Genomic DNA, 14,292 nt, shown 5'->3' with positions numbered 1-14,292 from the left:
GCCGTCCTCCTCCCCTTCCTCCGTCACACTCCTCCTCCTCCTCCTCTAGGCAGACGCTCTCGTGCTGCTGCCCCCTCGCCATCCCCGGCGCAGCGGCGCATCTGACGGCCCTCGCGCCCGTTCTTTTCCCAGGCCGCGGCGCGAACCTTCCACACAAGAATCCCTCGCGGCTTCGTTTCTCCTCCTGGTATCCTTTGGTCCGCAAGGACCGCGCAAAACCTCTCGCGGTTTCGCATCCCGTGAACTGATCAGATGCCAGTGTTCCTCCCTTGAGCTCGTTTTATCATCGCCATGAGGCGTGAGGAGAGAGTTGCCGCAGATCTTGAAATGCAAACAGTAATAACGACGACACCCTTCCTTGGGTTCAAGCGGTGCCGGATTTACGTATAAGGTAAACAAGCTATAGCTTAGGCCGGGCCCCACTCTCTTGGGACCCCCCCCCAAAAAAAAGGAAAAAAAACCTGGATGAACATTTCCAAAATATAAGATAAAAAACAAATAAAATAAAACCTACATACAGCAACAGTGGCAAATGACTTTAGATACCTATTACAGTGGAACCTCGGTTTATGAACACCTCGGTTTATGAATTTTCGGTTTATGAACGCCGCGGACCCATCTGGAACGGATTAATTCACTTTCCATTACTTTTAATGGGAAAGTTCGCATCAGTTTATGAACGCTTCAGTTTATGAACAGACTTCCGGAACCAATTACACCCATGTTTCAGTTTATGAACGCTTCAGTTTAAGTACTTCGCGGACCCGTCTGGAACAGATTAATCCACTTTCCATTACTTTCAATGGAAAAGTTCGCTTCAGTTTATGAACGGTTACTCCGCGGACTGTCTGGAATGGATTAATCCACTTTCCATTACTTTCAATGGGAAAGTTCGCTTCAGTTAATGAACGCTTCAGTTTATGAACAGACTTCCGGAACCAATTGTGCTCATAAACCGAGGTACCACTGTAGGTCCATAAATTACCATATAGCATATATTCAAGACAAAAAGCAGCGGCAATTTGTTGTTGACAAAGGACAGCTGGACATAAAGGGCCCCATTACCTTCAGTAGCTTAGGGCCTCATCAAACCTAAATCCAGCCCTGGGTTCAAGTGATGGCCCCAGTGATGGAGCTTGCAGGAAACAGGCCCTTTAACTGAGGTGCACAGCAGCCACATTTGCTTGCCAGTGCCCTGCCACCAAGCAGTGCCATCATCTGCTTGCCAGACACCCCCACCTCACCCAGTGATTATAACCACATCATTTGGACTGTGCCAGAATCCGAAAACCAGTTAACTCACCCAAAGAGCAGATAAGACAAGCCACACCAGCCTGCTTGCTCAAGTCCCACATTGTATGGCCAAGGCATTAAGCATCTAGAAAACGGTTGCCCATTTTATGGATTGAGAACGGGAGCTAAGGTTATCCTAAGGACAAACAGCATCAACAGTCATTAGGCAGCTCAGACTGATAATTACAGGATACATTGTAATAGTGCCTGGCGTGCTATGGTCCATGGGGTCACGAAGAGTCGGACACGACTAAACGACTAAACAACAACAACTTCACCTGCTAGTTGTTGGCTTTTTTATGAGTTGTTTTATTAAAAACTATGAAAAGAATAAATGATCTTTTTGTTGATCCCAATAGAACAGCCTTTGCCAATCACCTGCTAGTTGTTGATTCTACCTTGCCAAGTGGTCAACTAAACTAGCTGATAGATGAGGAATTATACCTTTGATTTGTCACTTTTCATACCAAGAAATCGGGAAGAAGGGGAGCTCAAGAGAGAGAGAGAACAAATGAAAAACGCTAATGAATTCAAAGACATTGGAACCTGTTGTTCAGTATATCAAATGGCTGTCTAATAAATTAGTGACACTGACATACAGCATCCACCTCTGTGGTTATTTTTAGCCGTGCATTTTCAATTGTGTTCTAGGGCAGGCACGTCCAACAGTTAGATCGTGATCTACTGGTAGATCACTGGATGTCTGTGGTAGATCACTGCTAGATCACTGGCACCCAAAAAAAAGCTCACCCAAAATTTTCCTCCTCCCTAAAAAAAGCTGAACAACTATGACCTGAAGCCCTAAACAAAAATGGGCCTCCCTCCCTCCTAAAAGAAGCTCAACAAGTTTGACCTAAGCCCGCCAAAACAGGGCTTCCCTTCCTTAAAAAAACCTCAACAGTTTTGACCTGAACCCCCCAAAAGGGGGTAGATCCAGGACTGGTGCTAGGGTTTTTTACGCCCTAGGCGAGATCACCTTCTGGCGCCCCCCCACCTTCCTGCTCGGCGATTGGCTAAGGAGGCATGTGAGGGGAGGAGCCTGGAGTGTGGAGTGTGTCCTCCGCCGCCCCGCCCTACCCTGAAGGCCGTGCACTCTTTTTTCCTTTCCTTTTTTTTTACCCGTCTGCCTAACAACTGGGCGCGCGCGCGCTCAGGTTTCCCCGCCTTCCAGCCTGCTTCGATTGATTGGTTTGAGGCCCCCCCCCCATTTCTGGCTCCGCCGTGTGGTGCGGCCCTGCGCCCCCTGCAGGGCATTTCAGGGAAGCGCCTCTGCAGCAGCAAGCAGCAGCAGGAGCGAAAGTGGTGGCGGCAGCAGAGAGCTTTTTTAACTCTGTGAGTAGATCACAGTCTCTTGGGAGTTGGCCACCCCTGGGGAACTCTGGGGTTCCTCCAAAACATATCATGGGTTCTTCAATGGAAGGAAGACAAGCATTGCAGAAAGTCCACTTCTGATCTTCCTCTGCAATGCACAGCTCCAGGGGAATATTGGTTATACAGTGGTACCTCGGTTTATGAACTTAATCCGTTCCTGAAGTCCGTTCTTAAACCGAATCCATTCTTAAACCGAGGCGTGCTTTCCCTAATGATGCCTCCCGCCACCGGTGCCCTTCCACCGTTCGGTTTCCATTTGTAGACTGAGGTAAAGTTTGCAAACCGGAAGTTTTGCAGAGTTTGTAAACTGAATCGTTCATAAATAGGCATGGGTGTAGGCAGGGGGGCAGTTGCCCCCCCAGAAGCAGGGCCGCTGGCCAGCCTGCCCCGCTGTCCGCCGCCGCCCGGTGCCGTCTCCCTTCTGGCTGTGGGGCGGGTGGAGGGAAAGCCCCAGAGCCACGCAAAGCATTTGGCTGGCTTTCCCTCCGCCCGCCCCACAGCCAGCCGGCTAGAAGGGACGTCTCCCTTCTCCCTGGCTGGCTGTGGGGCGGGTGGAGGGAAAGCCAGCTTTCCCTCCACCCGTCCCGGCGATCACGGAGGGGGAGGAGGGGGTCGGAGCAGCCCGATTTCGGGCTGATCCTGCCGCCCCCTCGCCCCTGCTTGTTGAGGAGGGGGTCAGAGCAGCCCGATTTCGGGCTGATCCTGGTGCCCCCTCGCCCCTGCCGATCACGGAGGGGGAGGAGGGGGTCGGAGCAGCCCAATTTCGGGCTGATCCTGGCACCCCCTCGCCCCTGAATGACCATGGCTTTCCTTGCCCCACTGTGGCCCCTCCCATGCCTTGGCCCCGCCCCTTGCCCCCCCTAATTTTGATCCTGGCTACGCCCCTGTAAACAGGACTGTTCTTAAACCGAGGTACCACTGTACTAGTATGCACACTCATTACCTGCTTCAGTTGTTGCATTTTCTGAAGGAATTCTTCATCTCCTTTATTCATAATTCATTGTATAAAGAGATCAATGACAATAAATAACAAGACCTAAAGGTAGTTAACTTTGGCTAGGTTGCTCTTCAGCTATTTAGTAAATTATCAGATATGGCAGATTCAATGCAGCCAAACTCATGTGTCTTTTAGTCCTGTTGATGCTAACAGAAGATTTACGGCCCCTTCCTATGCATGTTAACTGCAAAGTCTAGTGAATTCAATGATACTTACTCCCAAATAAATGTGTATAGGATTGCAACCATATGCAAATTTTCAGCTCCCTCAGTGTAACCAATAGAATGTAGCTGCACTTAGCTTTGTCTGGGTCATATGATTTAAAATTACTTTTTAAAAATCTGACCCCACATCCTTTTGTTATTCTGATGTCTAAAAGGCTGGAGCTCTTTTTCTTGATGTTTTGGTAATTTGAAGGAAATGTGGTAAAAGGCTGCCTTGGTTGGAACATCGGCAATGAAAGAAACCATGAAGTTGGACACATCTCTTGAATAAAGGCTTTCTCTAGTCATTTGCTTTCCAAATATGGTATGAATTATCCAGGAGCTGTATAACTAAACCTGATGATAAAGGCAGCAGTGATGTATTGTGAACCTATTAACCTGCTAATTATACCTGCTAATTTTCAGTAATTAGTAACAAATGGGTTTCTGACTTGATAAGAGCAAAATGGCTGGATGTTATCACCTGAAACTGATATGCAAGAGAATTAGATTGTGTTTGTTATTCCCTGCACTTAGGAACATCACATGTAAAACAGCTTCAAAAGTACCGTTAGTCTGTACCTTCCTATTTCTATGTTCTATTTAACTGAATTTTATCTTTATTGTTTGCTTAGCGAGTATATGATAGCTTGCAGAGCAAAGGAAGGCTGAAGTTCTAAATATTTTCCATGTGTTACTTAGATTGCATTTAACTGCCCTTCATCCAGGTTGGCATACAGTTATAACATCAATCATAAAATACCATAAAAGCAAAAGAGAAACCAAAACATAAGCCATCATAAAACAAGGATCAAAATACAATAGCTAAAAACAAAATGTAGCCCCTTTAAAATAACTTGACAAACAAGAAAGCCTTTACCTGCTTTCAAAAATATTGTAATGTCAATGCCAGCCAAGTCTATCTAAGGAGAGTTTTCCAAAATTAGAGTGCCACCAGGAAATGGCTGTCTCCTTCATGCAAGTACCGGTATAACACACTTCACTAAGAGACAGCACTTGGAGAAGGGCCTTAGTTGAAGATCTTAAATGCATGAGCAGGACAGTATATACTGAAGAAGCACTCCTTCAGGATATTAACTGTAAGGACAAAAAAGCTCCTTGATTAATAGGCCCAAACCCAAGAAGGGCACCCTATTATTGTAATGTTGACTTGATAAGATCACAGTCTGTGTGTGCAGGCCCGTATGTGACCTGCAGCTTCTTCTTCATTGAGGTAATCAGTATAACCTATTAGATGCCTTTTTCATCCTAATTTTCCTGCAGAGGTGAACAAACTGAAGCTGTATTAAAGTATCCTACTAGGGTTGAATGTATTTAGGTCCTTGAAGAAAGTAGTTTGCCAACACCCAGACATCTTCCTCATTATTTAAACTCTCCTTGCATATATTTCTACATTTCAGGTAGTGCTGGTCGTTGCAGAATGACAAGTGACTCTTTTATAAAACATCACTTGAAAAGAACTTATTTGCATATTTATCCATATAAAACTGTCTAAGTTTTCTTTCATAAAGAAATGTGATGGCAGCATCTTACTTTATTTTACTCAGTAAGCCTATTAAAATTCAATGAATGGCATGAGAATTACAGTAGGAAGTGCGCACCTGAGAGGTGCCGGAACTGAGTTTCTGTGAGTTCCGGATGAAAAAAAACCCTGCCTGTGGTGATGTTTTGCTGGGTGCTGTCTCCCTCCATGCCCCCCATTTCCATTTTGTTTCCATCAGCCCAAAGGAAAGGCTGCAGCCTGCCTTTTCCCACAACCAACTGCTGAGGGCACATTCATGGTATTTCTATTTTTACAATTAAAATGGCTCTTTTGCACAGAAATGCATTCGCACAAAAGAGCAGTGTTAAAAATAAAGAGTTTCCCTTGCAGGTGGTAGCTTTTATACGAGAACGAGTCCATTGTACAGTATCACAGCATCTGCTTGGGATGCCTAAGACTCAGATTCAGTCCCTAGCATCTCCAGGTAGGTAGGTAGGTAGGGATGGGAATGCTTCCCGTCTAAAACTCTACATTGTCAATCAGTTTAGTGCAAAGCTGAGCTGGATGGCCTAATGGTTTGACACAGAGAAAGTAGCTTCCTCTGCTTCTGTGACTGATCTGCTTTCTCCAAGAGCTGCTGGAAGAAGCCACTGCTGTCTGCCTGGTAACCCATTCCTATGTTGGATGGTCCTGCCATTGAAGTTTGTCTACTTTGTACCATCTGCCTACAAAGTCCAGACTGGTTGTAGATACTGTCAAGAGCTTTGCCTGTTTGCACCCCATTAAGACTGTTTAACAAACTTGACTGTGTCAAATTGCAGAAACTGCTGCACTAAGTGTGTTTGTTTCATATTGAGGAGGAGGAGGATGGACAGAATCAGGTTTTCAGAATTCATATAAGCTTGCAAGACTGCTTTAGACCAAAGATGTAATTATGAACAAAGAGCTTGTGTCAGATTCCTAGATATGGCAATACTGTAGTAATAAGTGGTTAAAGGGCCTTGGGAGACCAGGGTTCAAATCCCCACCCAGTCATGAAATGCACTGGGTGGCCTTGGGCAAGTTACTGCCTCTCAATCCAACCTACTTACCTCACTGGGATCTTGCGAGGAAAAAATTGGGGAGGGAATTTGTTTCATTTGTATTATCTGACAAGATTTACATACCAGCCTCAACTGATAAAAACCTCTAAGCAGTTTCCACCACCTTCGAGGAAATAAACAATGAAAACTTAGAAAAGTGGGATGGGAGGGCAAACAGAATGGAGTATCCTGGAAAAGGTCGTGGCTGGCTAGCACCTTGGAGCAGAGCGCTCGACACACTACACTGTTTCGTCGCCAGCCTGGCCCCACTTGCAAAGCAGAAGTGCCTTCGGGTTTTTTCCCCAAGAAGAGCTGAGCTAAGCGGAAGGGAGGAAGAAGTGCGAAGCTCAGCAGTTCCTCTTTCCCACGGCGGCCGCAGCCAGGCGTTCGAAGGGGAGGGGAGGGGGCCGGGGGCGGAGCTTCTGTTCGGCGCTTCTCTCCACGTGACCAACCGCCGTTCACATGACCGCCTAGGGTCCTAGGCTCAACGAGAAGGCGGGCCAGGAGTAAACTGGAGAAGTAGGGGCTGTAGCGGAACGGTAAGTGGGAGGAAATATGCCCGGCGTTCGATGTGGGCAGCGATCCAGGATGCGGATCCGGGGTGTTGCCTGTTCCTGTACGTGTCGAGGCGTGTTCTGCACCGAATGATCGGGACCTGTTGCAGACCTGGGTCTCTTGCCGGAAGCGGCTGCATTGCGAGACTGGCACATAGGGGTCCTTTTGCGTGTGTTTGTCTGTCTGTCTGTCTCCCTGTCTCCCTCCTCGTCGTCTCTTCTCCATCTAGTGCTCTAAAATAAAGTTCCCTTTCCCGCGGTTTGGTCTCTGATCTCTGAGCCCTTGACATACTCCCCTCCTACAGTGGCTTCCGCTATGTCTCCTAGCAACATTCCTTTTAAACAGCTCATCCGCCTCGCGATCAGGGGGGTTGAAGAGAGAAAGGGGAAAGAGGGCTTTCTAAGTTTTATTTACACGCTTACACGTAACCTGGGTTGATGGCTATGAATCAGGAACTAAGACTTGGCCGTGTTTCTGGTCAATCGATATAATGTGGGGTACAGATATGTACTCTTCCCTAGGTGTTGCTACCGGTAGCTGCTTCTGTTGCTTAGTGGATCTAAAAGTGCCTGTGCAACCTGTTGCTTGCTGCCTTCTGCTCAGTGCACTGGAGGGTATATGAATGTGTGTGTGTTATATAAACACACTCACAACATCAGGTGGGAATTGTACTCGGAAAATATCCAAGTCCAGGTCCTTGCTCATGATGCCTACTGTTCACGCTGGGTATGTTCTATCTCCACGGTTGGAGGCTTATGCCTCTGAATACCAGTTGCAGTTTTAGGCTTGCAAGCCAAATGCATCCAAGCAGAAGAGGTGCTGTTGGTTTTAGGAGGGAATGGTGGGTAGTGATGCTGCTGATAGCTTACTACCTATTAGCAATCTGTTAATCAAACCTTTCTTTCAAATTTGCAGGTTAGCATGAAACTCATCATTCTAGAGAACTATGCTCAAGCCAGTGAATGGGCAGCAAAGTACATTAGGAATCGGATCATCCAGTTTAGTCCTGGTCCAAGCAAATACTTCACCCTTGGACTTCCCACTGGTAAGTGACAAGCCTGGCTTTGTGATGGAAGGGCTCTTACCTCAGTTTTCCACCCCTAATTTACTTTACACTTAGTCAGCTGGAGGACTCAGCCTATGTAATAGACATTCTTCTTTATACAGGGTATTTGCCATTCTTTTAAAGAAGTGACTAACTATTCTGAGGGCATCTCTATTTTGGGAAACTACTTTTAAAACAAGATCCATGTAAACTTCTTTTTTAAACACTTTTCTGTTGTGTGACTGCTCCACTACCCTCACATGCTACACATATTATTCCCAGTTTTACATAACCCCAAATCAGCCTCGGAATCCTATGGGCTATGTAAGTGGAAGGTGGGGTGCAGTGCTGGTGGGGGACAGCCTCTTCCTATGGATGTATCTCCCACTTTGTGCTCATTGTAATAGAGTGTGTTAGTTGCACAAAGTGGGTAGCAGGAGGAACTAGATAGTTTCTTTATTTTTTTATATCCTGCTGTTCAAGGACCGCAGGGAGTGACACTGAAAATAGCAGCCCTATTTGGATTCCTCCTCTCTTCCCCCTCAAACCTTTTTAATTCATCCCTGTACGTTTCTCACCACTCAACATATTTCCTGCTCCATGTATTTGACTACCAATGTAATTACGAAGAAATGCATGCCACAGCATCTGAGCCCCAAGTAATCTTTAGGCCAGCGGCGCAGGGTATAGGGGGTGGAGGGGACTTCAGCTCCCCTAATATTTTTGGCCAGGGGGCTGTGCTCCCCCATATTTAGGGGGCTGCCCACCCCCGCCGTCGGGCACCCTCTGTGCACCCTAGCCTCCACCCGGCAGCCCATGAGCCAGGCGGTGGCTGCGCCAAGCGCAGCTTTGCTCACCCCAGCCTCCACCCAGGAGCTGGGTGGTGCCTGAGCCGAGCATGGGTGATCTTTACTTCGCTTGTCACAGCCGCAGGCCAGCAGTGAAGAAGCTGAGCATGGGCTGGGATGAGCAAGGGAAATTGCCCTCTGCATGTCCCACCCCCGCCCGGTGTATATTGGGCAGCATCACATGATGCGTCATGTGATGTGTCACATAACCACCACCCCCTCGGGGGGGCAAGTTGGCGCCCCTACTTTAGACTGATGGTGCTCGCCAGTAGAGCAGGGGTCAGCAACCTTTTCCAGCCGTGGGCCGGTCCACCGTCCCTCAGACCATGTGGCGGGCCAGACTATATTTTTTTGGGGGGGGGGGAAATGAATGAATTCCTATGCCCCACAAATAACCCAGAGATGCATTTTAAATAAAAGCACACATTCTACTCATGTAAAAACACCAGGCAGGCCCCACAAATAACCCAGAGATGCATTTTAAATAAAAGGACACATTCTACTCATGTAAAAACACGCTGATTCCCGGACCATCCGCAGGCTGGATTGAGAAGATGATTGGCCCACAGGCCTTAGGTTGCCTACCCCTGCAGTAGAGGGACCTTTTAGCTGAGAAGCAAGATAAAAGCTTTAGAGTCTGCATTCTTTATAAAAGTTTAAAAATAAACCACTAAAAAAAATCAAGATAGATGTTAGTGGAGGAGAGGGGAGAGCTCGGCATGAGGCTGCTGTTTTGTGGTTCCCATGTTCATTGAACTCCAAGACATCCCTGGACTGGGTTAACAAGAGGAACTGTATTGATTGGGCTATATTGCAGAATTACGAGAACCATTCTGCGACTGTAACATGCTCCTTACAGACGGAGACTTGATGCCTAGGTATTCTATTCCAGTGAGCCATGAACCCTGTTAATCACGTGGTGAGGATTCTGTCACTTAATTGGCTTATTTGTGTTGTGTCATACACCTCCAAATTCCTGATACATGTACTACCCCACTGTATATGTACAGATTGGAATCATTTTCTCTGCATGCCAGCACTTAAGAGACTCTTCCAGTGCTATTGGCAGAAAACACTTTCAAGAAAATGTGTTTTGGAGCTGGGGTGCCAATATGGTCTTGGAGACCTTGATGGAAGTACTGATTAGAAGGAATCTAAGTAGGTGGAACTAGAACTGAGCAGCCCCACAGGCATCTGAGCTGTTGTTCTGTAGTAGCACACACAATGATTTCTAGTCAAATGCATGCTGCTTCCCATTTCTGTGGTCCAGATTTAGATCTCCCTGACTGTGCAAGGCTCTCTCTTTTTTTAATCTCCAGGAAGTACGCCGTTAGGATGCTACAAAAAACTAATAGAATATTGCAAGAATGGAGATCTTTCTTTCAAATATGTGAAAACTTTCAATATGGATGAGTATGTGGGTGAGTCACCTTTTTGTTGAGAACTGCAGGGGGGGGGGAAATAATTGCTATTCTTTGCCCACAGCATTTATTTACTGTGATCAACTCAATAAGGGTTTGTTTTTTATACAGTATTGCAGTGATTCAGGAACCAAGCTTATGAACCAGGAAATGGATGGTTTGGATCTTGCCACTTAGCAGCAAGTCACTCTCTCTCAGCCTTGTTTCCCCTATCTGCAATATGAGGACAGTAATAATGGCCCACCTTGCAGGAATGGTTGTGAGGATTACTGAGATAATGTATGAATGCTGAAAACCTAAGAACTGTCTTTCAGAAACAAATAGTGGCAAAGAATGAAGCACAGTAAAATGGGAGGGCAGACTTTGGGCTTGCAGGATCTGTTGTTGTTTTACTAAAACCTCAAGATCCACCAATTTGAGCTACTGTAGGTGCAAAAGACATACACTTCCATACATACACTTCCAATTAAAGACCCAGGTGCCTCTGAGCAGCTACAGAGCAAAGGGATTTGTTTTTAGTACCAGGGCTCACGGTCCCTTCATTCAAAAATCCATTCCTGCTTATCTCCAAGCATTGTTAGTTCAGCAGTCTGTTGTTGTTTTGTGGGCAGGGGTCTGTTTGTTTCACATTGCTGTTGCTGTCATTCAATAATAACAATAATTTATTATTTATACCCTGCCCATCTGGCTGGGTTTCCCCAGCCACTCTGGGCGGCTTCCAACAGAACATTAAAATACAATAATCTATTAAACATTAAAAGCTTCCCTAAACAGACTGACAAGCTGACAAAGCACCCAAAAATGTATAGAAGGAATGTTCATTAAATTGATTCTCTGTGTTGGTTTTTTTTAAAAACTTAGCCTTTGGGGGAGGAAGCAAGAATTTAATGTGTGTAATGTAGACGAACATTTTGAAGCTGCTATAATCTGAATGCTGCAGGTTCTGACACTTCCCCATGATCCCTGCTTGCTGTGAATTAGAAAACAAGCTCCAAAGTTCTGTTCTGTTCTGTTTGGCCACCCTTTCTTATCATGGGTCCATAGAGAGTGAACTTTAGACTGCTGTGTAACAGGCCAGGAGGAGCATGGGTGGTCAAGTAGTGACTGTAATATTTGTGGAGTGGGAAACTCATCTGGAGAGAAACTCATCTGCAAAAACAACAATAAAATATGCAACTTTCCCCCCTGCTGGATGCTACAGTAGGACATTGGGCTGTTGCTGCTGCATTCATTTCACAGAAATGCAGGAATATATAGCCCTGAGCTAACCTTGTGTTCTTGTCAGGTCTTCCAAGGGATCACCCAGAAAGCTACCACTCCTTCATGTGGAACAACTTCTTCAAGCACATCGACATCTCCTCTGAAAACACACACATTCTGGATGGAAATGCAGCTAACCTAGAAGCAGAGTGTGAGGCTTTTGAAGAAAAAATCAAAGAGGCTGGAGGAATCGAACTCTTTGTTGGAGGTGAACATTGAGATGGGGCAAGGTTTGAACATGCGTGGCCATCCCTCAGTGACTTGCAGGTGGTGAAATGACCTTCGTAGATCAGCAAATTGCCACACTGGCTTTTTGTGTCTACCTCAGAGCATGTGCTTTGTAGCAAAAGCAGTTCATTTTATGCTGCAAACCAAAGTGATGAGCCATCAAGGGGTAAGATACCAAGTGGTGTATACACATGTACAGAAGAGGCAGATAGTGTCAGTTAACTGAAGATTGCTGTAGCAGTCTAGTTTCATTATTTCTGCTTACCCTGTAGATGACTTTGTCAGGTCCTGGGATATGGGAGAAGATGCTTTACCTAAATGTTAATCAGGGGTGAGTAAATTTTCACAGGATGGTTTATGAGCTAAAGGCGACTTGCAACTCCTGTTAGTTTTCTTGAGCCCAATTAGCACTTAAGCCTGAGTCACTTTCTTGTATTCTTCTTGACGTTTCCTTTCACCTAGATTCTAAACGTGAACTGTCTCCATTACAGGTATTGGCCCAGATGGTCATATTGCCTTCAATGAGCCAGGTTCAAGCCTGGTGTCCAGAACCAGAGTCAAGACCTTAGCTATGGACACGATATTGGCTAATGCCAGATTCTTTGATGGAGACCTCTCCAAAGTGCCCACAATGGCACTCACAGTTGGAGTGGGTACAGTCATGGATGCCAGAGAGGTTAGCACAATACCTTAATTTCAGGGATGGGGAACCTGTGGCCGCCAGAAGTTGCTGAACTACCAGCTTCTATCATTAATACTGACAGGGGCTGATGGGAGTTGGAATCTTAAAGTGGAAATCAACGTCACACTGACTATGACGAACATGCTACTTTGCTCTCTCTGCCCCTTGTTGGCAGACACTCTCAAATATTGGTAGTATCCTCTAACTCTTGTCCCTTACTTTATTTGTAAAATGTTGGTTTTCTGAATCATAGAGTTGGAAGAGACCACAAGGGCCATCCAGTCCAACCCCCTGCCAAGCAGGAAACACTATCAAAGCATTCTTGACATATGCCTGTCAAGCCTCTGCTTAAAGACCTCCAAAGAAGGAGACTCCACCACACTCCTTGGTAGCAAATTCCACTCTCTCATCACGTCCCTCTCTCATCTCCTTCTCCACCCTAAAATCTGTACATATTAGAGAGTAGCAAGGAACATTTCTTTCTTATCTCGGAAGGTCACAAAAGCCCTAAGCCTAACCGTGTTCCCTGTTGTGTCTTGCAATTCAGGTTATGATTCTAATCACAGGAGCCCATAAGGCATTTGCTCTGTACAAGGCTATTGAGGAAGGAGTAAATCACATGTGGACAGTGTCTGCCTTTCAGCAACATCCCCGCACTGTCTTTGTATGCGATGAAGATGCCACGCTGGAACTTAAAGTAAAAACTGTGAAGTACTTTCAAGGTAAGTAGCTTGGTAATGAGGATGAGAGATGGTCACCTTGTGGGTAAACAGCCGTTAAAACACGGATGTGAAAGATGGTAACTCAAAAGGACTTTACAAGAACTCCCCCTGGGTTGCTAAGTACGGCTCGCTGCTCACCTGTTTTATCTTTGGGGAGCCTTAAATACAAGGAGAATCTTCTAAGTCCTTAACATGCAATGCACACTGTTTTGGTCCATTCTCCAATTTGGAAAGCTATTACCTCACTGGGGAGTCACTAATTATTTTTCCTTTACTTGCTGCTACTCTTTTTTTAGAAATGTTGAGGAGTGTTATATTTTTTAAAGCTCTAAGTGGTGTACAGAATACTACTATGAACTGAAAACATTTCAACTGGTAACTGCCCCTAAGCTATTTTAGTAGTGACTGTAAGTTTAGGCCAGGCATCCCCAAACTTCGGCCCTCCAGATGTTTTGGACTACAGTTTCCATCATCCCTGACCACTGGTCCTGTTAGCTAGGGATCATGGGAGTTGTAGGCCAAAACAGTTTGGGGATGCCTGGTTTAGGCAGAATGTGAAATATTTCCTTTGAAGCTACTGCCAGTTTTATTGAGGGACTCCTCTAATATCTGCATTAGAACTAAGTGTCTGCTGTTTTGTATCAATTAATTCAGGTTTGATGCTTGTTCACAACAAACTTGTGGATCCACTATACAGTATGAAAGAAATGGGAGAAGAAAAAAGACAGTCCAAGAAGCCATATAGTGACTAGCCTCTTATGATTTGGAGCAACTGGTTGTGCAGTCCCTAAACTTACATGGAGCTAGTTGAAAGCACCCTGCCTTTGTATCTCAGGAACAGTCTACAGCAAAACACATTATTGGAAAATATCATTTTCTCAATAGTGAGGTAGTAGCAAAGGATGCAGCTATACCAAGCATTGTTCAGCTGCAAAGCTAACTGTCAGTTTGCCCCCTTTTGAAAGACCAAATGAGAAAACAGAGGCTGTCTATTTCTCCTTAACAGAGCATTGTATAACTTAAGGGTTACTAAGAAGGAAATCTGAACATGTTATCTGTTTGCATAACAAAAAGAAGATCT

At 45.6% G+C, this 14,292-nt stretch overlaps 1 protein-coding gene across 2 annotated transcripts; it reads left to right on the top strand.

Annotated features, from left to right (window-relative positions):
- The first annotated feature begins 79 nt into the window (after positions 1 to 79).
- On the top strand, positions 80 to 14,003 carry GNPDA1 (glucosamine-6-phosphate deaminase 1). Of its 2 annotated transcripts, none has more exons than XM_035105376.2 (7): positions 80 to 391; positions 7,921 to 8,050; positions 10,218 to 10,319; positions 11,605 to 11,787; positions 12,299 to 12,483; positions 13,037 to 13,211; positions 13,866 to 14,003. In XM_035105376.2, the coding sequence occupies exons 2-7, from the start codon at positions 7,927 to 7,929 to the stop codon at positions 13,961 to 13,963; spliced, it is 867 nt and encodes a 288-aa protein (XP_034961267.1). In that variant the 5' UTR covers positions 80 to 391; positions 7,921 to 7,926; the 3' UTR covers positions 13,964 to 14,003. The 2 variants fall into 2 exon arrangements, with proteins under 2 accessions (XP_034961267.1, XP_034961265.1); XM_035105374.2 differs by lacking the exon at positions 80 to 391 and adding an exon at positions 6,882 to 6,989.
- Positions 14,004 to 14,292: the final 289 nt, after the last annotated feature.

Source organism: Zootoca vivipara, chromosome 2, assembly GCF_963506605.1.
Source record: "Zootoca vivipara chromosome 2, rZooViv1.1, whole genome shotgun sequence".
Lineage (NCBI taxonomy): Eukaryota > Metazoa > Chordata > Lepidosauria > Squamata > Lacertidae > Zootoca > Zootoca vivipara.
This window is presented reverse-complemented; position numbering and strand designations above follow the sequence as displayed.